The following is a 23,009-nucleotide window of genomic DNA, read 5'->3' as shown; positions in this document are numbered from 1 at the left end:
TTTCAGATTTAATCTTGTAAATTGTAAGCTAAATTGACTGCTCTTGGTACTTGCTTTAGCCAGTATTTGTTCCAGTGCCAAGTTATGCTGAAGGAAAGAGGTCATTCTATGCAACATTTCCTCAACTTTTGCCCGGAATAGTCCCCTCCCTGCCCTTTGACACTTGAGTTCTTAAGAACTTTTATCTTTTCCTAGTCTAAAAAGCAAAGAAATACAGCCAACCAAGTTAGCGTGTTTATTTGTTCCAACTCCTCCATTAGAAGGAAACACTAAAGAATCATTACAGAGCTCAGTGAAAAAAGCTCCTAGGATCAGATTTTCTTAAGAAGGTACATTATTTCATTAATATATTTACTTCCTAAAAAGACACCATTGAATGACTATATAAAATGTTACAATAGATAATACTCAGGCTGATTTTTTCTTGGGTGTTTATTTTGGTGTTTTGGAAGATTTCTTGGCTGACTGTACTAGTTTGCCAGCTTTAGGTGTTGCAAAAGACTTTGCTTCAGGCTTTCTGGGAGTCTTTTTCAGCTCTTTTTCCTTTATTGCCTCCTTTGGCATGCTGAACTGCTTGACTTGTTTTTGTTTTGGTGATATCTGCAAGTCTGCCCGCTCTTCAGTAACTTTATGTTTTGTTTTTGGAGTCTCCTGAGGTAGAGATGTTTTTCTTTTACCAAGGCGTGTTTTAGTTTTCTTGCCCAGCTTGTCACCTTTTTCTGGACTCTGACTTGGTTCCATTTTCTGTATTTAAGAGACAAAAAAGCCATTACCCTTCTACATAAGAAACATCTTTACTGTTTTTCCAAGAAGAGAGATCAGTGAAAACTATCATAAATGACAAACGCTTTCTATCAATTGCACTATTCCCTAGCACAAATGATCTGTTCACATTTCAGGCAGGAAGTGCAGAATTAACACACCAGTCATGAAACACTATTACACACAATATCATGTGTACACAATATGGTGTGTAACAGTGTAAGGCAGTAAATAGATTTCGCTGATGCACGGACGTTCACTTGTTTGGCCAGCCAGGTCACTGAGCTAATCTGCTGGCAGAGCTTCATACCACAGTCCCTTTCTTGCCACGTGTCTGGACTTACTAGCTTCAGCAGAGCTGGACTTTAAGTAGACCCGATCTGTGAAGATATAAACTGACTGCAATCTGTCTATGCACTAAGCCTAGTACTCCCTAGAGACTGGCACACATTCCCAAGAGGCCCCCATGAGAGCAGGTTTTTTGTCAACAGAACAATTCATACAATCCAACTCCAGCTGTATCTCTCCCAGGGCTCTGGCAAGCACATCTCATCACATGAACTAACCTAGGCCTATCATATGACAGCAGCTTGAAGCAAGCTGTATGAATGTCCTTGGTGGGCTGCACGTATTCTTAGCTGTAGGTTGGACATCCCTGAACAGGCACATAGATAGAGTTCAAGGGTATACTCCAATCATGAACTAAACTGAATTTAGAAATGTTATCGAAACAAAATGGATGAATAAAACAATTAGGATCTTGAACGTGAATACGATCAGTCTGGTTGTTTAGCAGGCATGTTAGTCATGTGAGCCACATTGTCTCCAATACTGATAATAATACAACTGTACAGTATTTCACACAAGCTGTGGGCTCTCAGTTTATATTTTGTGATTATTAATACTGCAGGCTACTATGCTACAGAATGTGTTGTTTGTTTTTCCTTAAGTTTTGCACTCCAGGCAGATGATGATATATTAAAATATAATTAATTTTTACAAGCAGTTTTTAATTTAAAAATTAAATATTTAATTTAATTAAATACCAAGCTGTTTCTCAATCATTTCTCCTTCTTCTGACTTCAGACCTGTCATTTTAGCTAGACAGAACTGCCACTATTCAGAAGTAAAGGACAGCAAAGTACTGGCTTCCTTTGTCTGTAAGAGGGGTTAATAGAAAAGTTCCCAAGGTATCCCCCCACATATACTAACTCCTTGCTTTCATAGTATTTTACCCCCCCCCCCAAAAATCCATTTCACTTGATGTATGTTGAAACATATTTTTCTCTAAGGAGCAATGAATTTAATCGGTTCAGAATGTTTAGTTTTAACCAAAATGTGAGTTTCTCAATATTAATAGACAATTACCTTCAGCTCAGCTATGCTGGTTGTTTTTTGAATAGGCACTAGTTGTGGAATTTCTCCATCGTCATCATCGTCTGGTTCTTGGACTACTTCTGCTTTTTCTTTTATCTCTGGTTCTTGGTTAGCAGCAGTAGCATTAATTTCAGTTGTCACAGCAACTTCACCTGAAGTCATTTTTTTACCTGCTTTCTTTGGTTTCTTTTCCCTTCTTTTCTTTTTCTTCTAGAATTAATTGCAAGTTTATCTCAGACATATACCCACAGTATTTCTAAATATATAATGATCTGTTTTAGTATGGGTAAAACATAAGACATTCTAGCAATGTCGATGTAAATATTGTTCTATAGACCTGACTGGTCAACCATATGTAAAACATTAAAAAAAAAAAAGCATAACTGGCAGAGTGAGAAGAGTTCATTACAAAAACTACATAAATGCACAGCAATAATGTCAGGATTACAGCCTGTAAGTTGAATGTGTATGCTCTCAATTTATTTTGGGCACAGAAACATCATCCACAAAACTCTGTGTAAAGAAATAGCTGATATTTTCAAGATAAGTAGGTGAAAAAACACCAAAATCAGATGTAAATATTTGAGCTTGTGAATTATTCAGATGCCACTGATTAGCAGATAAGTAATGGATGCATAGTCTTAATCTGCGTATATGTTAATTAATGTATTTTCAGATGGGAAATGTGAATAAACATTAAATTCAAGCAAAAAGTTCTGAGAAGAAATCTCAGATCCCTACAGTTAAAGGGCAGAAACTTGTACCTTACAGAATGGCCTGCTACTATTCTATTTCCAGTTTGCTTTATAACCTATCAGGGAGTTTCCATGAGCTCATGATACCAAGTATTGCAAGTGCCCAAAGTCAGGAGTACCTAACCCATTTGTAGCCACAGATGCCTGGAATCCACTGCCAACATGTTCAGAACCAACATATTAGATACTATAATGCATAAAGAGTACTCAAAGAACAAGCGGTTCCATAGGGTTTCACGGCTTAGTTCAAATAAATTTTTTACCTCTTCTTCCTTTTTATCAACAGATGGCTCTTTGTCAAGCTCATCTAAGTTGGAGATTTGTGCAGTAAAGATTGGAAGAGCAACTGATTTAACTGTTTTGAGGTGAAGAATTTTTACATTTTTCCAGTTCTGCAACAAAAAAAAGTGTGTATTATATAAAAATAACAAAGCTGAAGCCAAGGCATTTCATAATTTAGTGTCATCAGTCAGCAGTACCTTTGGTAACTTCTTTGCAATCACCTCAGCTGCAGCAATGACATTTTCTAGTATCTCATCAGCTTCCATTCCAGTGTGACCTATACGTGCTGTACTGAAAGGAGAGTAATATTTACGTATAGGTAAAAAAAAAAAAAACAACAAAAAAACCATACTTCTTCTAATCAATTGACTTGTTCTTAGGCATATCCAGAAATGAAAAACCCACTTATCTGGAATTATCGTAATGGATGGCTTGCTATTGCAGTAGTCTTTTGTAATAAGTCACAATGGATTTGCCTGTATTACATTAACCTTTTTGTATTTGGATATGTAACTTCTACCTTATATTACTAAGCATATTGCAGATTTAGATGGTTTTAGATGCAAGACAAACAAAAAAGTCTTAGAAGAATAGAATGTTTTGAAAGTAGTTTTTATCTAATTTAACAGTAATATTTCTAAGATTGTATATGCTGTTTGATAGTGACAATTGCCTAGAAATTCCTTAACTATCAGGAAAAAGAGATAAGAAGTGATATCCTACAGTAAGACTTCTCATTAAAATTATTAAAAAAAAAACACCCAACAACAACAGATATTATGATTCAAAAGGGTCTATATCTAGAATGGTGCCTCAACTTATTTTATTCACATATTAATAGAATAAAAATAAATAACTCACTTAAAACTCCTACAGTTAAGGTACAATAGTCCAAGTGAAGCATTAATTGACTTATACTTACTAACAGCAACCTTTGTTGGTAACTGGGAGTACAGTTCCCTGGATATGTTTGTGCAGTTCCTTAGCAAGGTTGCTGGCTTTCAGGTTTACAGATAAAGGTGCCCTAAGGAAGAAAGGGGAGGAGGGAAAAACACTTTACAAAGAAGATTCAGTTTTTATAAGATACTGCAAAGCAGCTGCACAGAAGTTAAAGACCTACTTTTTACTTCGATAGAAGTGTTTTCCTAGATGTGAGGGCAACAGTCTTCTAATTCGGTCATCAGACAGGAAGAGATCAAATCTGTTCAGGAGACGACGTTTTGCTTCAAATGGTTTATACTCTTTTCTGAGAGTTTTGTATGAGATGATCTGCAATGTAAGCAACAGCTTAGTCCCAGCTGCTGAAAACAGCCTAGAATACTTCTTAAAACTGCACAGAACTAACTTGTGTAATTGCTAGTCTATCAAGATATGTTATTTTGTCCTCCCAATTTTTGAACACTGAAGACAACCAATAGAAAAAGGATACTGTTCTTTTTATTTAAGAGTCAAACAGTATGGATCTCTTGCATAGTAACTGCATGGCACCAAACAGAGCTAGAGCACATGGTAACACCTAAATGAAGTAAATATAACAATAAAAATAATTTTCCACTTTTATTGCTAGTGGCATAAATACAATGGAGCTGCCAAGGGCTCCTATCGTTTCACATTGTGAATTTTTTAAATTGTTAGTTTATTCACATTAAATACTGAACCATTTTCTCTAGCAGACGCATCTATTAAATAGACTCAGTTTTGAACTGAAGAAATTACTCTGAGTAAATTTTGAAGTTTAGAAAAAAAATGCAGTTTGAATTTTCAGAAAAACTCTGGCCAGAGATCATTGACACAGAAGCACATCTATTAAACAGTGGGGAGGGCAAAAGAAAAGAAAAAGCAAGCAAGGCAACCGCTCCGCCTCCCCGCCGGGGCGGCCCCGCGCCCACCGCGGCTCTCACCTGGCTAACGCTCGTGACGCCCTTCTGCGCGAGCAGCTTCTTGTACATGTTTTCGGTCTGCTCTGCGGCCAGGCCCGGCTCGTCCCTGGTGAAGAGGCAGACCTCGGCGCCGTCGGCCCGGATGCCGTGGGGCAGCGGTCTGAAACGGCAGCGCGGGGAAGGAGGGGCTCAGAGCGGGCAGAGACCCGCCCCGCCGCCTGCAGCGGCCCCGCTGCGCCGCCGCCCGCGCCGCCGCCCGCGCCGCTCTCTCACAGCGTGATGAGGCGCTGGGCCCGCGGGATCTTCCACACCGTCACCACCAGGAACACGCTCTCGCCCTCGCCGAGCAGCCGCGCCGCGCCGCTCCGCGCGAACGCCAGCAGGGCCTGCACCGCCTTCCGCACCTAGGACGGCACCAGCCCGCGCGTCGGGTCGGGTCGGGTCGGGTCGGGTCGGGTCGGGTCGGGTCGGGTCAGGCCCGGCCCGGCCCGGCCCGGCCCGGCCCGGCGCTCCCGCCCCCCCGCCCGGCCCGCGCGGTACCTGGGCACGCTCCAGCCGCCGCTCCGCGCCCGCCATGGCTCCGCCGCCACGTGCCGCCCGCGCCTGCGCGCCGCCGCCTTCCGGGGCGGGGCGGGGCGGGGCGGGGCCGGCGCGGCGCGGGCCGCTCTGGCAGGCTGCCGGCGGCGCCCGGGCGGGTGGCGGCGGGGGCGACGGCGCCCGCGGGGCTTGGCGGGCTCGTAGCTCCCGGACCGTCCCTTTGGCCTTCTCTGAAGACGGGTGCGACGCTGGCTTTTCGCCGGGCGTCGGGAGCCTCCCCTATCCCTTCCGAAGGTGACAGGAGGAGCCTCGCTGTGGCTTCAGCCGGCTGCTCAGCATCCCCGGGTGCGGCCCGTCCAGCTGGTGCCGTGGGCGTGTGAGGGTCCAGTTTTTTCCCAAGTGATCCTGGGCTTGGTCCGCATTCGCTGCTGATGTTTCTTCTGCTTTATCTAAGCACAGAGGGCTGGGAGACCTTGCTGATGAAGCCTGAGACCAAGAGGGCATCGAGCACCTCAGCCTTGTCTGTGTCCGCTGTCACAAGGTCACCTGCCCCACTCAGCAACCATCTGATTTTTCCTTGTTCAGCCTTTTGCTACCGTTGTAGCAGTAGGAGCTCCTGCTGCCCTTGCTGTCCCTGGCCAGTTTCCACCCAGGACGAGCTTTGATTCTCCTCATGCCATCCCTGCCTGCCTCAGCAATGTTTCTAGATTGCTCCGTTGCAGCCTGTCCCTGCTTTCACCTCCTGTACACTGCCGCTTCGCACTGGGGCACTCTCGTAAGCTCCCTGTTTAGCCAAGCCAATCTCCTGATACGTCCAGTTGTTCCCCCAATATCAGGAGGGACTGTCTGTGCCTGGAGGAGGTTGTCCTTAAAGACCTGCTGCCAGCTTTCCTGAACCCCTTTGCCCTTCAGAGCTGCCTCCCATGGGATCCCGCCTGCCGGTTCCCCGAACAAAACGAAACCTGCTCTCCCGAAGCGCAGGGTCTGTACTCGGCTGCTCATCTTCCTCACTCCCCTCAGCATCTTGAACTCTGCCATTTCCCGGTCACGGCAGTCAAGGCTGCCGCTGAGTATCACATGCCCGACCAGTTCTTCCTTGTTCGTGAATAGTCAAGGCAGAGCTGCTGCGTCTCTGTTTCAGGTTAGAAACTCATGGACTGACTGCAGGAAACGGGCTTAGCTCTGAGAAGCTTATTCCACTGCACCAATGCGCTGTTTCCAGACCAGACCTAGCCTGGCACTAGTCTGGCCTTGTTCCACAGCGCTGTGTCTCCCCTGGCAGCTTTGGGCCCTCCTCATTCATAACACTAGCAAGCTACCACATAGATAATCTAGCTATGTGTAACTGGGGGTTAAACATACATGAAATTATTAGTTCCTTGCTCTAGTCCTCCATTTTTTTCCTTGCTCTTTGCCTTTCTAACCATGCCCTTATTCCTTTTCATCAGATGTCTTCCAACACAATTTGTTGCTCTCCCAGTACAAAGAGAGAGGGATTAAAGTACCCTCGTCTCTGACAAGCTACTTTATGTACAATTTATGTTTTAATTCTGCCGGTGGTGTTCATGGGGCAACAGTGAAAGAGCCAATGGCTTTGACACTTCCCCAGCCTTAGGGAAGAGCTTGGAGTAGCACCTTCAACATTGCTTAGTTGCCCATTCACTGTTTGTAATTTGAGGTAGGCATACAGAGTTAAGGAGGTTGGTTGCGTCTTAACTGACTTAGTGTAAGTTGCTGTAGAGTAGGTCATATACTGATATTAAAGAGTGAAAAAGTTCCTGGAAAATGGAAATTTTGACTTTCTCTTCTGTGACTTGGGCCAATAAACAAAATAAATGAAACTGGTTAGGAAAAAGAAAAGTCATCATTTGTCACCAGGTAGTTGTAATATGAACTATTGATTGGAGAAAGTATAGAAGGGTTGAGACCATGCAGAGCAGCTAAATTAGACAGACTCATTAAAATCTTTTGAGCACTGGCAAAACTCTATGCAAATGATACAAGCTGTGGCATTTTATTATCTGCTAATTGTATTAGCCTTGTTCCTGACTCTTCATAGGCCTTGTGTATTTTACAGCAGACATGATTTAATAAAACAGAAACATATTATTATAACATGTTGTAATAAAACAGAAAAAGTCAGATGACTGCATGGGAAGCCTCTTTCTTTGAAAATAAGCCAGGCTAGTTTTGTAAGCTATGATTGAACAGTGTGTTTGAAGCATGATTGTACTGGGTCAGCATAACATTAATAAGATAAAATTAAAGGGACTGTTATCAGGGACTCAAATTCAAATTTCTCAAATATCAGTCTCATCCAAATACATTTTTCTGCAAGCTTTTGAGTCTGCCATGACTAAATTTCACTAGATGTGATTTAACTGACTTATTATGATAATTTTCTCTTGAAAGGTATTTGACATAGCTAATAGAGCTGTCATGGGGAAAAAAAACCCCTGCTAAGTTAGTTAATCTCTGGATAAATAATGTTTCAGCTTAATATGTGAATTGCATACAATGAAAGTAAACTATGAAAAATGTAATTTTAATTTTGGACGTTTGCAAATGAGTAGCTATTCTTACAAGGAAAACTATATTTGTGACTTCCATAAATGCTCTACCTGTAAGCTAACCATATTCTGCTGTAGCCTTCAGTTTAGCTTTGTCTGCTTATGAAAGTATGTGTTTTTCCCTAAGCCACTTGTCACACTTATTTAAATGCTAAGATTTAAAAGGATGTATCTGCCAACCATTCCACTGTATTACTTATCTAAGATGATGTTTCAGCATATTCCTAATTTTATGCTTGCTCCTGGCAAAAGGGATGTACAAGCAGCTATTGTAAATGGGTCTTTGGGGTTAAAGACTACTCCCTTCGTGTGCCTCCCAGAATTTCCCTTAGCAGGCTCATGTTACTCCCGATAGTTTGATGGCAGATGTCAAAATCCTAGCTCTTCATAAAGTGTACTTCTTGCAACAAAAGTAGTGCAAAGAAAATGCAGAAATTCAACCAGACAGATTAAGAAGTCCCTTATAAAAGGGACTTAAGAGCAGCATCTTCCTGCTAGTTCTGGAGTTGAAACACTAGGGTTTTTTTTTAGATTGTGTTCCTTTGCAGTCCCAGTGTAAGCCTCTAGCTATCAGATAGACGGATGCTTACACTCCAAGTTATTCCGAGATGACTGCTTCAAAAGAACGGAGGCACCTGTCCTGGTGACACAAGCTGCAAAATTTTCCTATTGTCATCTTTTGCCTATCAACAGCTCTGCAGGCTTGTGGCACTAACAAAATGACAGGAAAACAGTCTCAAGTAAATTTTTTCCCCAGTAGTTAGACCCTCATCTCTCTCATTGCTCTTAGAAATACGTGGACTGTTTTTGGTGTATGTGTAGATAGCTGAGGGTAAAGGTAGAAAAATCCAACTTATGTTGGAAACTGAACCTTTTTGTGAAGGAAAGCCAATGAAAGAGTTTGTATTATAAAAAGTTAAACATACACACAACAGATTCTGGGTTTGTTAGCATAAATTTCCATTTTATATTTAGACTAGACTCCTTTCTAGCATTTCTTCAGAGGAAAAAAAACCATTTTGGCAGGTTTATAGTGCACTAAAATATACACAAAGAAACAGGTTCACAATGTAAGATCTTCAGTAGTAACTCCAGTTTTGTTGGTATATTTTTCTTTACCAAATGCTCTATAGGGTATACAAAAACAGCAGAACAAGTAAGAGCCTTTAAGTACCAGTTCAGGAAGAAAACAGTCTTGTCTGGAGTACATTTCATCTGCTTTGACATCATCATTTAAACAGTCTGCATTAGGAATCAAAAAGCCAGAGTAATACAGAATCAAGTACTTGGGACAATTGAAACAATCTTTTTTCTTATGTAATACTCAATAATAAACACTTATTAAAAAACCCTCACATTTCTCATAATTAACATAGTATTTAATATTTGGACTGGTGTCAAAAGTAGTTTAAAACAGAGGTTCTTCATTGAGCAATCTTCGCTGGGCCTTTATGCCACTGAAAAAAATCTGTGGAGGGGCATAAAATTCATTACCAGCAGATATCCCTGTGGATAAACCTCTTTAAAACAGCCGTTTTTCTTACAACACTAAGACACCATCCTAATAGCTTGCTGTTAAGAATACAATTTACTACCAAAACAAGTGCATCAGGAAGCTAGCTGGTGCCATCATAGCGTACAAACGTATGCTAGTTTCCAATTGTCTGCAAACATGATCAAAGTACATGGTGTTGTTTCAAGTAGATTCAAGTTGATGGCAAAGTTAGTCAACTAATTGGCATACCCATTTCTTCATTTAGCGTGCTTGTTTCTGCAAGTTACAAGAAGTAAAATAATTATTTTCTTGTTGCAAAATAATCAGTACTGCTGCACATTCATTCAGATTATTTTACATTTAATTATTGTTACATATATCAAGGCTTTTATTTCAAGAACATACAAGATCTTAATTTTTATCATTTTAGTTTATGTTTTTATAAGTTACATCATGGCTATGCACTTAAGCCATATCTACACTACAAACTTTGGCCAACAGTCAGGGAAAATAGGCATGATCCAGATCAGTACTGCACTGCATACAAAAGCTGCTGTAAATGCAATCATACTGGAGAAAAACTTCAATCCCCTCTTTTCCACTAAAAAAAAAAAAAAAAACCACTTCAGTTTTGCTGGTGTAAGTTACATCCACTTCAGGAATACTCTGCCAGTATCATGTGCTAGTATAGCTATACTGGCAGTGCTCCTGGGGTGCCTGTAGCTTCAATCCAACTTCCATTTCCTTTTTTTTTTTTTCCTGTTTTAAATTGTTGTGGCTGCACAGCTCCTACATCTTCAATGCAGTGTACCACATTTTCACAATAGGAAATAAGTACTCAAAATGATCATTTAAAAAAGTTTATTACATCAATGAATCAGCAAATACTATTTATTTCAAACAAAGCCACAGATTTTTTTTCTCTTTGATCTAAATTCAGCTGTATTCAGTAGCACTAAAAATGGGACTATAAAATGTAGAATGGAGATGTAATAAAAAAAAGTTGAAATGCAATCTGAGGATTATTCAAATATAATGTATTTTTTAGCTCTTATAGCTAAAATGCAGCCAATTAGTGTAGACTTATACTTTATATTTCCATATCAGCATGTTTAAATGTTATATAATGCAAATATTTTATACCCTAATGAAAAAAAAATCTCATATTGCTTAGTATCTTGAATCGTAAATTGTAGATTAAAATTTTATTTAAGCTTCCCTTTATAGACAAGGTGATGTTAATTTGATTCATGGAAATGGTAATCAAAAACACTAGATGGGATGAGTTATGGAGATGCTAAGACTTTGTGTACTAGCATTTCAACCCACCAGATGATTTTTTCAGTTTTGCAATGAATACATTCCATCCAGCCCCAAAATAACAAAATTTTAGAATTCCTCATTAAGTTTGCTCTAAAGGGAAAATTCCACTTGAGCATCATGTAGTTGTGAGATGTATTGCAATGCTTAGGAAAAGTTTTAAAAGTTTGAACAATTTAGGAATTTTAGGAACTGTAAAAATTCTCCAGTGATGGTCTTGGAGAATTTAAAATCCATGAGCTGACTTCAAGAGAGCACACTGATAGGTGGAAATCTTAAATCAATCCAGAACAAGAATAACACAGTAAATTTCCTTGGCTTTTGATTTCTTCATTAGCTTAAAATCCAAGGAGTTGTGGGTTTTGTTCACTTGGTAGAAAAAAAGTTACTTTAAAACTCTGATTTACCAGAAAAATAAAAGCCCAGAGATTTGCAGACATAATAAAATTTATTTAAATTCCATGCATTACGGTAGCTACAAGTGTAGTCATATGAAACTGAAGGACAATAACTTCTTCTGTCCATACAATGTAGCTGTAAGTGAAATGAATGGGAGTTCCACAGTTACAAAGAAACAAACAAAACCCCAAAACAACCCCAAAAAGGTAAATCTGTTTCAGTTTTGAGTTCTGTGAATTCAGATACAGTCACTAGACTGTAAACTTTTGGGGGAGGAGATGGGCTCACCACAATTGTACAACTGAAAATGTTTAGTTTAAGACATTCTGAAGAAGCTCGGAAGATTCCTTTTAATAATTACTAGTAATACTCTGGAAAATGAAAAATCAGTTAGCCTTCATCCTAATTGTTAGAATCAGGATAGCAATTGTACTTTCAAAGTGCAGCTAACTAGGGTTTCGTTATGCAGCTCCTTCAAGTTGTACTGAGTAAGCTTTATTTTGAACCAGTTTTGCTTTTAATTTCTCCAGAAAACATCACTGGTCCTCACAAGCTTACATTGCTTTGATATGCAAAAATTTACAGACTGTGCTTGATTCTGACCCTCCCATATTTCAGTATGTGCAAACTCTTAGGGATTTAAATAGTCTTTCTCCCTCTCAGTTCAGACTGATCTTTAAAACAGCAAGGATTATCCAGCCCTCTAAATTAAAGACAGGGTGAACTGAGTAACTTATATAACTGGCACTTTTTAATTGGCCCAGTTCTCCCACAAAAATGTAGCTCTTATAAATACTAATAGGCACGATTGCCACAAATTCTCTTATTTTTGCAAGTTTCACTGATTTACTCGTTGTTAGCATTTTCTGCAGTTAAGAATTCAATAACGCTGTATTTTATAAAGACACAATATGTAGTTCTAGCCTTCAAAACTGACTTACTGTGTCTAGTAAACATGTTAAGTCAACCTAAATTTGCTGTAGTTATTAACAAATGTAAAGCTAATGAAGGTGCCACATTTGCATGAATGTTTTTAATTTTAAGAATGCATTCAAAGGGAAGGGGCAAAACTAATTCCTGTAATACAAACTTGGTTGAGTGCCTAATTGCCTCATTTAAAACTGTGTGTGTGGGGAGGCTGAGGAGTTTAGAAAAGTCCGAGTAACCAAATATCTAGGTTACTGGAAAGTTAAAAAGCTAATGCAACTGTGTTACATCCAGATAAAAAACATTATTCAAAAGTAATTCAAATACCGAAAAAGATTTCAAATTGAATAGTTTATTAACATGGTAGTTGTCTTTGTAACATGTGCACACACACTCGCACACTCTGAATGATCTGCCTGGAAAAAAGATGTCTTAATATATGCTGGGGGAAATTAAACATTAAAAATCCTTTAAATTTTCATAATTATAGGCAATTATGTCCACATCACTTACAAAGCTATTGCCGAATCTTTCCAAGGAAGCAGAATTTGGGAGAAAAAAAAAATTCTTTTGGGGGAAATTCAACAGTGGCATAGCAGAGCTCTCAATATGAGAAAGCTGACATAATGTGGACCTTTGCTGTGAAATTTGTCTTTGCAAAATATGGGGAGAAGTTTATCAATGGGCAGAAAATAAGAAGGCGGTGTGAAGTAGGCTTTTGCAGAGTCGATTTTCCTCACAGTATTGTGCGGGGGTCATTGAGAAAAATGCTTAGTCCTTCTCTGGAACCAGTTTCAGAACTTTTCCAATTGCAATGGTCTTACCTAAACCAAGGAGACAAATACTAGAGTTAGATATATTGTTGAAAAGAATGTATATACCTCTAAAGAGTGTGAAAGCTTCCCCCCAGAATACGGGCTCTCCAGAATATTAGAATTTATACAATACAGCAATTTATTCTCTGTATTGCCAAAGCATCAGTGCATTTTTAAAAGTACAATAAAATATTAAAAATAACACTAATACTTTTTTTTTTTTTAAGCAACAGAAGCTACTTTATCCTATATAGACATACCATTTAATCATTGGTATATAAGGGAATTACAACTCCTGTTTCTGCAGTTTTTAAATGTAACTTATTTTAAACACGTCCCAAAAATCCTTAAGAGTTTTTACCAGGGTAAGCACAAGTTAAAGCCCAACATACAACACCCCCCTAATTTCACTGACATAAATTTTTCCAGTTCAGCCTTTTGTTTCACAGTGCATACTTCTGTACATTATTCCTCTAAAACACATTCTTTGTTACTAGCAAAAAATTACAATGTACAATGACAGCATTTTGCTTAGATTTCTTTATGCAGTTATTTATATAACAGTTTCCCACTAGATACCAGCATTTTTAATACCTCATTTCCATGCAAGATTTTCTATTTCAAATAAACGTATTTTTGCAGCAGTTAAATTAATAATTATTGACCAAGCACTCTTACCCTCATCTCTTAAGGTAAAGCGCCCCATCTGAGGGAAATCTTTGAATGTCTCAAGGCAGATGGTTCCTGCTGTCCTTAAACGGGCAATGCATACTTGATCTTGTTTTACGAAACGGGGCCGTGTCTTACTTTTTTCTCCTGTTTTTTTGTCTACCAAGCAGATTAAGGCCTGCATAAGAAAATAATGAATATCTGTGAGTGCTAAAATATATATATATTTTTTCTTCCTTTCTAAAAGAAACTGATGAGTGGTCTAAGAAAAAAACATTTAAAAGTACAAAAAAGAACTTCAAGATTTACTGCCTAAGAGAATTGATCGTTATTTCTTACTGCCATTTTGGTTGTGTGCCAAAGATTCCAACCAAGGCTGGATTTGTTAGTTGCTCTACATATGTACCGAAAGACCTCCTGCCCCCAGGAAGTGTATTGTCTATATTCAGATTATTCATATCCCCAGTTAAGAGATGCTTACTGTTATCTCAACTTCTTCAATACAGGTGTGGATGTGCAGCACAGCATTATAACCTGGGCAGATAATGGATTTGTGCTCAATTATCACTATCTGCAAAACAATCAAAAATAAATATAAGCATATTTCTTCCTCATTTCATTATTACAGATCAGAGAATAACCAAACACAGTTCTATATTAAAATGTATAGTTGAACAATATACCCACATTTAACCAATTTTGGTGAAAAAAATAAAATTCAGAAGTGACTTAACTGTTTATAATATTAAGTATTAAATGGAAGAATTGGCCAGAAAAGACCTTGCTTTCAAGATTATAAGTGTCTAAAACTTAATGCAGAGGTTACATTCGGGACAAGTGATTGATATTTTTAGAACTCAGATTTCTGACACCAGAGTCGCAAGTATGTATATTATGGTCAATTTAGAGATACGATAGTGAGTCAAAAATCTGAACTAAAGCTTAAAACTACTGAAATTTAGATTTGTTGAACACAGGTAAAATATTTTAGTACTCTTTACCCACTTATATAGCAATTAAATGTTAGTTATTCTACCTGGGCATCAAATGTACGTCCAGAATGACACAGGTTGTTGGGATCACAGAGTATAAATCCTGGAAGGATCTCTTCCTCTTCAATTCCCTTCAGTCGGATCTTTAGATTTTCACCTGGGGCTACTGAATCAGTTTCTACATCATCAGAAAGGATTCCAAGAACTTCCACGTTGTGCTTAAAAGAAAACAAAAGTGCAGTTTTCTAACATGAATATTTTAGTCTCTAACAAAATCACTTTAATGGAACATGATTTCAATACATAAATCCATTATAGTTTGAATCCATTATACTCAGTTCTACAAGCTTCACAACATGTAAAGCATTTGAACGATGTAACAGAACTTCCCATTTTTCCCGTTACTAAAATATAACATAGCATATTTATTCAACAGATTTGAATTCATATAATTCTATAACATATGTTCAATGGAGAGCAAATTTAAAACTTATCCACTATGTCTGAAAGTGAAGTCACTTTAAAATTTATAAAGAGATGAGAGAATACATGCATATTATCCACTAAGGAGAATGCAAACCACATTGTTACACAGGCTCACTACATTCAAAATATTACAGTCTGAATATTAATGCCATCTAGGAAATCCTAGAAATTCCAAGTTCTACAGGTTTTCCTGGAGAAGATGATAAAAAATACCAGATATATATCTAATGACTGCTCCCCACACAAACAGTGGAAAGGAATTTTCTTGATGTTCCTATATACTCTCTTCTGGTTTTGTATCCTTACTCACTACTAGATATCACCAGGAAATAAAAATTGGAATAGCAGAGAAGTTAAAGAGGGGTAATTTCAGAAAGAGGGTTATTGTTCTGACTTCCTGAAGTTTTAGTTCCCTCCTTATTAACTGCCAAAGCAATTAATTAAAAAATGTGTGTAATCAAAAGTGCTGAAGAATTACTAAATAGAAATTCTACAATATAACAGTTTGGTTAAGGTTATTCTCCCAGTCAACCCAAAAATAACATGGGCATCAGATGCATATCAAACAGTTTTATAGAAAGCTACAGTTTAAGTTACCTTAAAAACTGAAAAGTATAATCTCAGACCCTCTACATTCAGCTTTAAGGTGCAGCAACTCTCGAGAAAGGTGACATGGAAGTCAATCTAATCAATTATCTTATTTAAGAAATAACAGTTTTCAGTAAGCAATAAAGTAATCGCACATGAGTATTGAGACATTTTCTAGCAAACTATTTCAGTGTACAGAAGTGGAAAGAGTGTCTCAGCTTAAATCGAGATAAAATAAATAGGTAAGAATGATCAAATTTTCCAAATTATTTTTTGTAAGAAACTAATGGAAACAGATACCACCATTTGTTGAGAACACTATTCTTAGCTGCTGCCTCTCTCTTACACTATGTTACATTTTCACATCCTTCAGGACAGCATAATGATTCTGAATAGTGACAGTAGTAATCTTTCATCATGGAACAGCTGCCTACCTGCACAAACAAACTATTCATTAACTAGAGCAAGCTTTACGGCTTTCGGTCTTTCATTGTAACACATTGTACTGTCTGTATCCTTTTAATTTTTCCTATTTCCTTTTTTTTGGGGGGGGGGGGGGGAGTTTTGATATTTGAATACTAACCCACAGCAGCACAAAAAGGTTTTAGGGCCAACTGTACAAATCCAAAGCAAAACATAGTTCAAACAAACTGTCATGACTGATAGCCCAGCAATTGAGTTTAGTAAGGAGATGCAACTCGAATTCTGAATGCTAAGGAAGTAACCCATACATACAGAGCTAGATGGATATCTCTGTATGTGCGTGTATGCATGTGTATATATATATATATATACACACACGTATGTATGTATATACACACACCCAGAAACATCACCCATGTAAAACATGAAAGTACAGTTCTGCTTGACTGAGCTATTGAAATTTTTTGATTTAGAGTAATTTCTTTAAGAATCAAGCTGTTTTCTAGTATAGTCATACTTTTAAAATATGTAAACGTTACCATACCTTGTTTGGCATCATCACAAGCTGTTGTCCTTTGCAAATAGAGCCCGATTCCAGCTTTCCAAGGACCACAGTGCCCATATCCTTCACAAAAATAATTTATTACATAAAAGTTAAAAACATTTTTCTAAAGAGTCTGCTCTATTTACTATTTAATTCTAAATATGGTCATTTAACTCTATGAAGTTATTTAGCACTGCTACACTTAATGTTTTGGAAGCTGTTCTCATGACAGATTACAGATATTAAGAGTCTCATATAATGCCAAAGTGGTTTACTTCCTCCCCCATTCCACAGTTCAAAAACGTAAATGACATCTGCCCACCGTATCAAAGGAAAAAAAAAGATATCCTCTAAAAACGTAATGAAATATAGTCCATTTACTGCTTTTTGAAAACAGTTCATTTATCCTTTGAATCCTATTATTTTGATTTGTACCTTATACTTATCCACAATTGGCAGCCTGATTGGTCCATCAACTGAACGGTTGAAGTTTGGCAAATTATCCAGGTATGGAATAAATGGTAATCCACTAAAACAGCAAAAGGCATTCATTTCAGTTATGTGAGCACCCTTCTAGTTACTAAGAATGGATAAATACAGTTAAATCTAACTTAATACCCCATCATTAGCATCCATGTTCCCTTAGCTAACATGGTAGTACCCAGAAAGCATATGTAGCTTTTATGCCCATGACATAGGCATAATTCACACAAAATCACTATCCCTTTTAAAAGTCTTGCTAGATATGCTTAATGTGTTTTGAAAGTGCCAAACCATAAGGTAGTTCCAAACATGATTTTCATTAATGTTTTAACTCCCATGAACCGTATTGGAAAATACGAGTGGAGACATGGCTTGTAGCTCATTATAATATGGCTTCGAGCAAACACTTCACATCAAACAATTATTCTTCCTCCCAACACAGCCAATGCAGCATCACTGGAAAATTCAAGTGCTGGCATTCAATCTCACAAGCCAAAAATTCATGAATACTGCTAATACTTTTATGGAGTCTGATAACTTTCATCTTCTGCAGTTACTAAATGCTTTTATTTGGCTGATTACAGAGTTCTGTCTTCCTGTTGTCCTGGTCATATTTAATCAAGTACCTTAGTCAATAATTCTTGAACACAGCTACAATACACCAAGCTGTACTTCTTCCTAGCTTCACTATAGCGCTGACTTTTATTGAAATATAACTATTATCCAAATTGTTGAATTTAAGATACATACATATACCAAGGACAGAATTCTGACTGTTCTTTAAGGTTTGCTCCAGTCAATCCTGAGCAGGGCATGAAATGAATATCTTTTTTGGGATTGAAGCCAACTTTCTTCAAAAATGGCACCAGTTTTTCTTTACATTCCTCATATCTATAAAAATAACAAATGGATCAAGATAGGTTTAAATTATTCCAGTATGACATAACACTGTGTTTAAATAATAATAATAAAAAAATTATTTAATAAGTCTGGTGGCCTATTTGAGTCTTCTCCCCAGTCTTTCGGCACAACTTAATATTGTCGATTCCCCTCATTCCTCTGCTCTGTAAAGCATCATCATTTTTTCCCCATGTACGCCAATTACTAGGCTGGATAAGAAACAGCATGTGCTATAGCTGCTTTTAGGCTAGAGATACAGGCCAAGATAGCAGGACAAACCAAGCAGACAACTACTTAGGTCTCGCTTCCACTTTAGTGATGGCTTGGTCTCTTTCAGTCTTCTGGACAATTTCATAAAACTTAACTATATTTTTATTAGACTTTTCCCCCTCAGCCAGTTGCAACTGAATTTGACAACGTTCAAAATTTTGGGGAAGGTTAGGGCTGGACCAAGACAGCATAATTGGGCATGCCTTACTCTCTTAGGAAACCAGGCTGATGTTTTAAGGTTGCACAATCTCTCATAGCTTTCCTCAAAATCTTTCATGATTCTTGACAACGCAGCAAGTTCTCTGTGAGGGAGAAGTCACCATGGATTTGGCAGAGGACCATATATCTTGATAATCAAGATGACTATGCATTCATACCACATCTGCAGTTTGGGGCTACAATCTGATTTAAGAATGGCACAAACCTATTGAGGTAGATTCTCTCCAGAATAGTGTCTAACAAATGAAGACCAATATCTCTCTGTCCACTGAGGCCTAAGTGCTGACCTATTTCCTTTTTTATCGCATCTCTGCTCCCTGCCCCAGGCTGAGGCACATGAACATTCTGCAGCTACAGGTCACTTTGGGGATAATTAAAGACAGAATATATGCATACTATGACAATATTCATACACTGTACATATACAGAATATTCTCCACTTAAACAGAAATCTCTTATAATTACTGTAGAAAGAAAAACTATATCCCTTCACTACACAAATATTTCCAGGGAAGGACTGAGGTGTGCTTTTTAGCATCCAGCTTACAGGGAGGAGAAGAAAGATGTGAGAGAAGCTAAACAAGACATCAAGACATGAGTTCTGACACCTGGCAAAGTTAAAACCCTTAAGCAACATTTGAGTGTGAAGACAGAAAAAGAAAAGCTCCATTCTTATTATTCTAGTTATCTGTACTTCAAAATATATTTTTATTTTTCTAGTTATTTTTACCAGGCCTGTATCAGCACAAGACTCTTACCCCCCCCACCCAAACGCAATCAAGAATCACTTAATATATTATTTGCTTATTCATTTCAGCTTATCATGAGAGAACAACTGTAAATAATACAGGGTAGACACATATAAGGTGAGCAAGATAATGCTATTCTCACCAAACCTAAGCTAGGAGCTTAGCAGGAACATGGCCAAGTGATCAAGAATTTGGCAAACAAAACTGCTGACAACAGAGTCACTTCCTTTCAGTTTCAGTACATTTAAAGTTTCCAAGTCAACAATTAAGCTACGTTAGAATGTATGGATTTGTTAGATATGGCTGCACGCAGCCAAGCAGAGAAACACTATGTCCTTTGGCAGTCAGTGTTTTAAAGCAAGGCAGAACTAAAAGCTTAGTCAAGATGCATTGTCCTAGAAACTATACTTCTGTTTCTCCTGCAATTTTGATAACCTCTGTCCTTAGCTCACTATTCTTTCATCAGAAATAAGACTTTGGCATACAGTTACTTTGGCTTAGTCTTACTTTAGTTCAATATCACTTGATGAAGTTTTTTTTAATATTAAACTCACCGTTCATTACTCCAGTTTACGGTTGGATCATCCATTTTATTAATAAGAACTATTAAATGTTTTACACCTGCTGTTTTTGCTAACATGGCATGTTCTCTTGTTTGTCCACCTTTTTCAAATCCAGTTTCAAACTCTCCTTTTCTTGCAGAAATAACCTAATTAAAAACACACATATAAAAAAAGTTCTATGATTCTCTCAATACAAGAACAGATAATGAACAGTACAGCCTTATTCAATAACTAACTTTGGGTAGTCAAGATTGGTACAAAGTTTGGAAAATACACTGGCATAACCTCAATACTACCCATCAGTTTCTGCATTGACATATATAAAAATCACATGACAACTGTGAGCAATTTTATCAAGCTGTTAACAGTAACTCCAAAACCACTCAGCTTGCCAGACTTTGTAAGATTTGAAAAAAAGAGGCAAGGGAGGGAGAGGGGGAGAGGGAAAGAGAGAGAGAGAAAATCTGATTTGTTCTTACCAGCACGGCAAGATCAGCCTGAGAAGCCCCACCAATCATATTTGGAACAAAGCTCTTATGTCCAGGAGCATCTAGAATAGTGAAGTGTTTCTTCTCAGTTTCAAAATAGGCACGGCCCACTTCTACTGTTTTACCTTTGTCTCGTTCTTCTTGGTTTGTGTCTAAGGCCCATGAGAGGTACCTACAAAAAAAATCCAACAACCCAAATATTCTGGTTCTGTATTAATTTTTACTAAATTTAAGTCTGAAGATTTAGTTCTCATAAAAATATCTCTTTCCTGCTCAGCAGTTTTAACTACATCAGCATTACTGAACTTAAGCATTTCCAAGACCGATACTGACTTCTTAAAGTTATGCTTTATTGCCCCGTGATAGCTATTCTTCACCTGTAGCTAAAAGGGTGTGATTCCAAACACCCATTTTCAATTACTAAATTCTCCTTAAAAAAAGTTAGCTATGAAATTGAGACTACCTGTAAAGCAACAAAGATAGTGTGAGCAGTTTTTTTATTTTTTGGCCTACTTTCGAGTATCCATTGTCCCTAAGCACTATTTGGAAAATATAATCTTGTTCAGTCTTTCATATATGTTCTCTCCTACACCTTTAAATACAATTGACAGAGCACGGTCAAATAAATTCACTTTTGTTTCAAATTTGTTTCACACCCACAACACCCTGACCTTCCAAATCCATAGACCAGGTCACTTGACACAACTGAATGTTTGTTGTGATTCTCAATAGTTCAGATACACTAATATTTTAAATGACAGCACTAGTTTGGTGCCCAAATTCTATGTCAGCAAGAGAAGTAGAATCAGATTAAGTAGAAGAATAACATTATTCTTAAGTTGACAAAGGAGTATTTTGGAAACTGCTTGTATCTCTTTGTATAATATTATTTCCCTTACAAAAAGGAAACCAATATTTACTATATGTAAAAGGACACCTCACAATCTTTGTAGGAGTACTAAGAGAAAAAAATGCATCCGAGCTGGTTTTCCAGATACGAAAAAAAAGGCTCAAAATGATGCCCCATACTCATACTCATAATTGGGGGTGGTGGGAGGAAAGTTTTTTGATATATATATATATATTTTTTTGCTCATCAGTATTACATTTGTAACTCTACATTAGATTAAGTTTTAAAACACATTATTGATTTTTTTTTCCACAATGAAAAATAGGTCTTTACCTATACTGGTGTTATACAGGAATTTCAAGAGTTCAGAATAAAAATAGAGTACAAAAATAAATTTGTGGGGCTACAAGCAATTAGTAGTTTTTTTTCCAGCCTGCAACAAATTGCTAGAGAAACACGAACAAGTGTTCTTCATTTCTTTAGTTTTACTCTATGCAAGAACAATACTGACAACAGCTGGGTTTCAGTGTTTTTGCTTATTACTTAAAAAAAAAAATCTCTCTAACATAGCGTACTGTCAGGGGACAGAAGTATCCCAAAGATAAGAGCAGAAGATTGGCAGAATACATTAATTATATGAATTAAGACAACTTAAATAAATTATTTTAAGAAAAGATAACAATTCTTCAGGCAGAGATATAACCACAGGCCTTTTTACCATCCCTTGTTTTCCCGTGATCAAAATAAGCAAGTTTCAAAATACTATTCTCTTGCTACAGAAATTACTCTGATTATATACTTTCATAAAATCCCCATTACAGAATCTCACACGCATCAATTAGGCTTTATATAAAGAAGAAACAGACTACATAAGGATTACTTCAGCTGTCTCCGGGGATGAATAGATAAGCCATTTACTATTTGTGTAGTAACTAAGCCCTGGACTATGGGTCCTCAGCATACTCTAGCGGGTGCCATAACTGATTCCCTGACAAAAAAATCCTGTCTTTAAATCTTTGATTAAAAAAAGAAGCATCAGGTGAAAATAAAACAGACCACCAGCAGAAACATCACAAAACAACAACATAGGTTGTCAACACAGAGAGCATGCCAGCCATCGGATGGCTGCCAATTTTTAAGGATTAATTTTTAACAAGACATGTTAGAAATTAGTCTGTTTTTTCTAAGGGAATGAGGTTAACAATATCACATCAATTGTTGTCCCCTCCTAATAATGTTTTATCCTGTTGGCCGTTGACAACCACATTAGGTTTAAGGTCAGATAGATGAACTGGATGGAAAGTTTCTTTTGCACGCAGTTTTTTTGGGGGGGAAGGATGCATTCCTGACTGAAATTTCAACTCTAAGGTATATGATTTTTTTGAGTAGAACTACTCGAATTTCAAGACTCTCAACATATGAAACAGGCTAACAAAATCTTTGATAACAAAGATATACATCATAGTTTGTTGCATATTGTGATATTTTAAAGAACAAAAATAGCGTTCAGGAAGTTACTTCCTGCAACTCACTCCCTGGAAGGAGGGAGGGGGGCGGATTCTAAGCTAGCCAGGATTGTTGAGGAAGGCCACTAAATATTTATTACCACGATCAATTCCCAACAGGGGAATGATGCTTGTCCATGTATGTCACACCTTCTATCCCT

At 37.7% G+C, this 23,009-nt stretch overlaps 2 protein-coding genes across 3 annotated transcripts in view; both read right to left on the bottom strand.

The window, feature by feature from the left end:
• Positions 1-221: 221 nt before the first annotated feature.
• RSL1D1 (ribosomal L1 domain containing 1) lies at positions 222-5,655 on the bottom strand. The gene is made up of 9 exons (XM_067306314.1): positions 5,597-5,655; positions 5,330-5,460; positions 5,078-5,216; positions 4,297-4,445; positions 4,099-4,200; positions 3,374-3,467; positions 3,158-3,286; positions 2,131-2,349; positions 222-744 (listed from the first exon to the last, which is right to left on the bottom strand). The coding sequence occupies exons 1-9, from the start codon at positions 5,630-5,632 to the stop codon at positions 433-435; spliced, it is 1,311 nt and encodes a 436-aa protein (XP_067162415.1). The 5' UTR covers positions 5,633-5,655; the 3' UTR covers positions 222-432.
• A 3,586-nt stretch (positions 5,656-9,241) lies between these two features.
• The window catches only part of GSPT1 (G1 to S phase transition 1), a 30,455-nt gene continuing 16,687 nt past the window's right edge, over positions 9,242-23,009 (bottom strand). The window contains exons 7-16 of one of the 2 annotated variants that reach the window (XR_010885862.1): positions 20,485-20,665; positions 19,997-20,151; positions 18,055-18,195; positions 17,257-17,350; positions 16,822-16,902; positions 14,825-14,998; positions 14,270-14,359; positions 13,798-13,966; positions 12,818-13,128; positions 9,242-9,934 (exon numbers count right to left, since the gene is read on the bottom strand). Coding sequence is in view for 1 of the 2 variants with exons in the window: in XM_067306705.1 (XP_067162806.1) it covers positions 13,076-13,128; positions 13,798-13,966; positions 14,270-14,359; positions 14,825-14,998; positions 16,822-16,902; positions 17,257-17,350; positions 18,055-18,195; positions 19,997-20,151; positions 20,485-20,665 (1,138 nt within the window). In the remaining variant the exon portion in view is untranslated. Of the gene's footprint in view, positions 9,935-11,407; positions 13,129-13,797; positions 13,967-14,269; positions 14,360-14,824; positions 14,999-16,821; positions 16,903-17,256; positions 17,351-18,054; positions 18,196-19,996; positions 20,152-20,484; positions 20,666-23,009 lie in introns of those variants that run through there. The other variant, XM_067306705.1, reaches the window with a different exon arrangement.

This window comes from Apteryx mantelli, chromosome 16 (genome assembly GCF_036417845.1).
Source record: "Apteryx mantelli isolate bAptMan1 chromosome 16, bAptMan1.hap1, whole genome shotgun sequence".
Classification (NCBI taxonomy): Eukaryota; Metazoa; Chordata; class Aves; order Apterygiformes; family Apterygidae; genus Apteryx; species Apteryx mantelli.
This window is presented reverse-complemented; position numbering and strand designations above follow the sequence as displayed.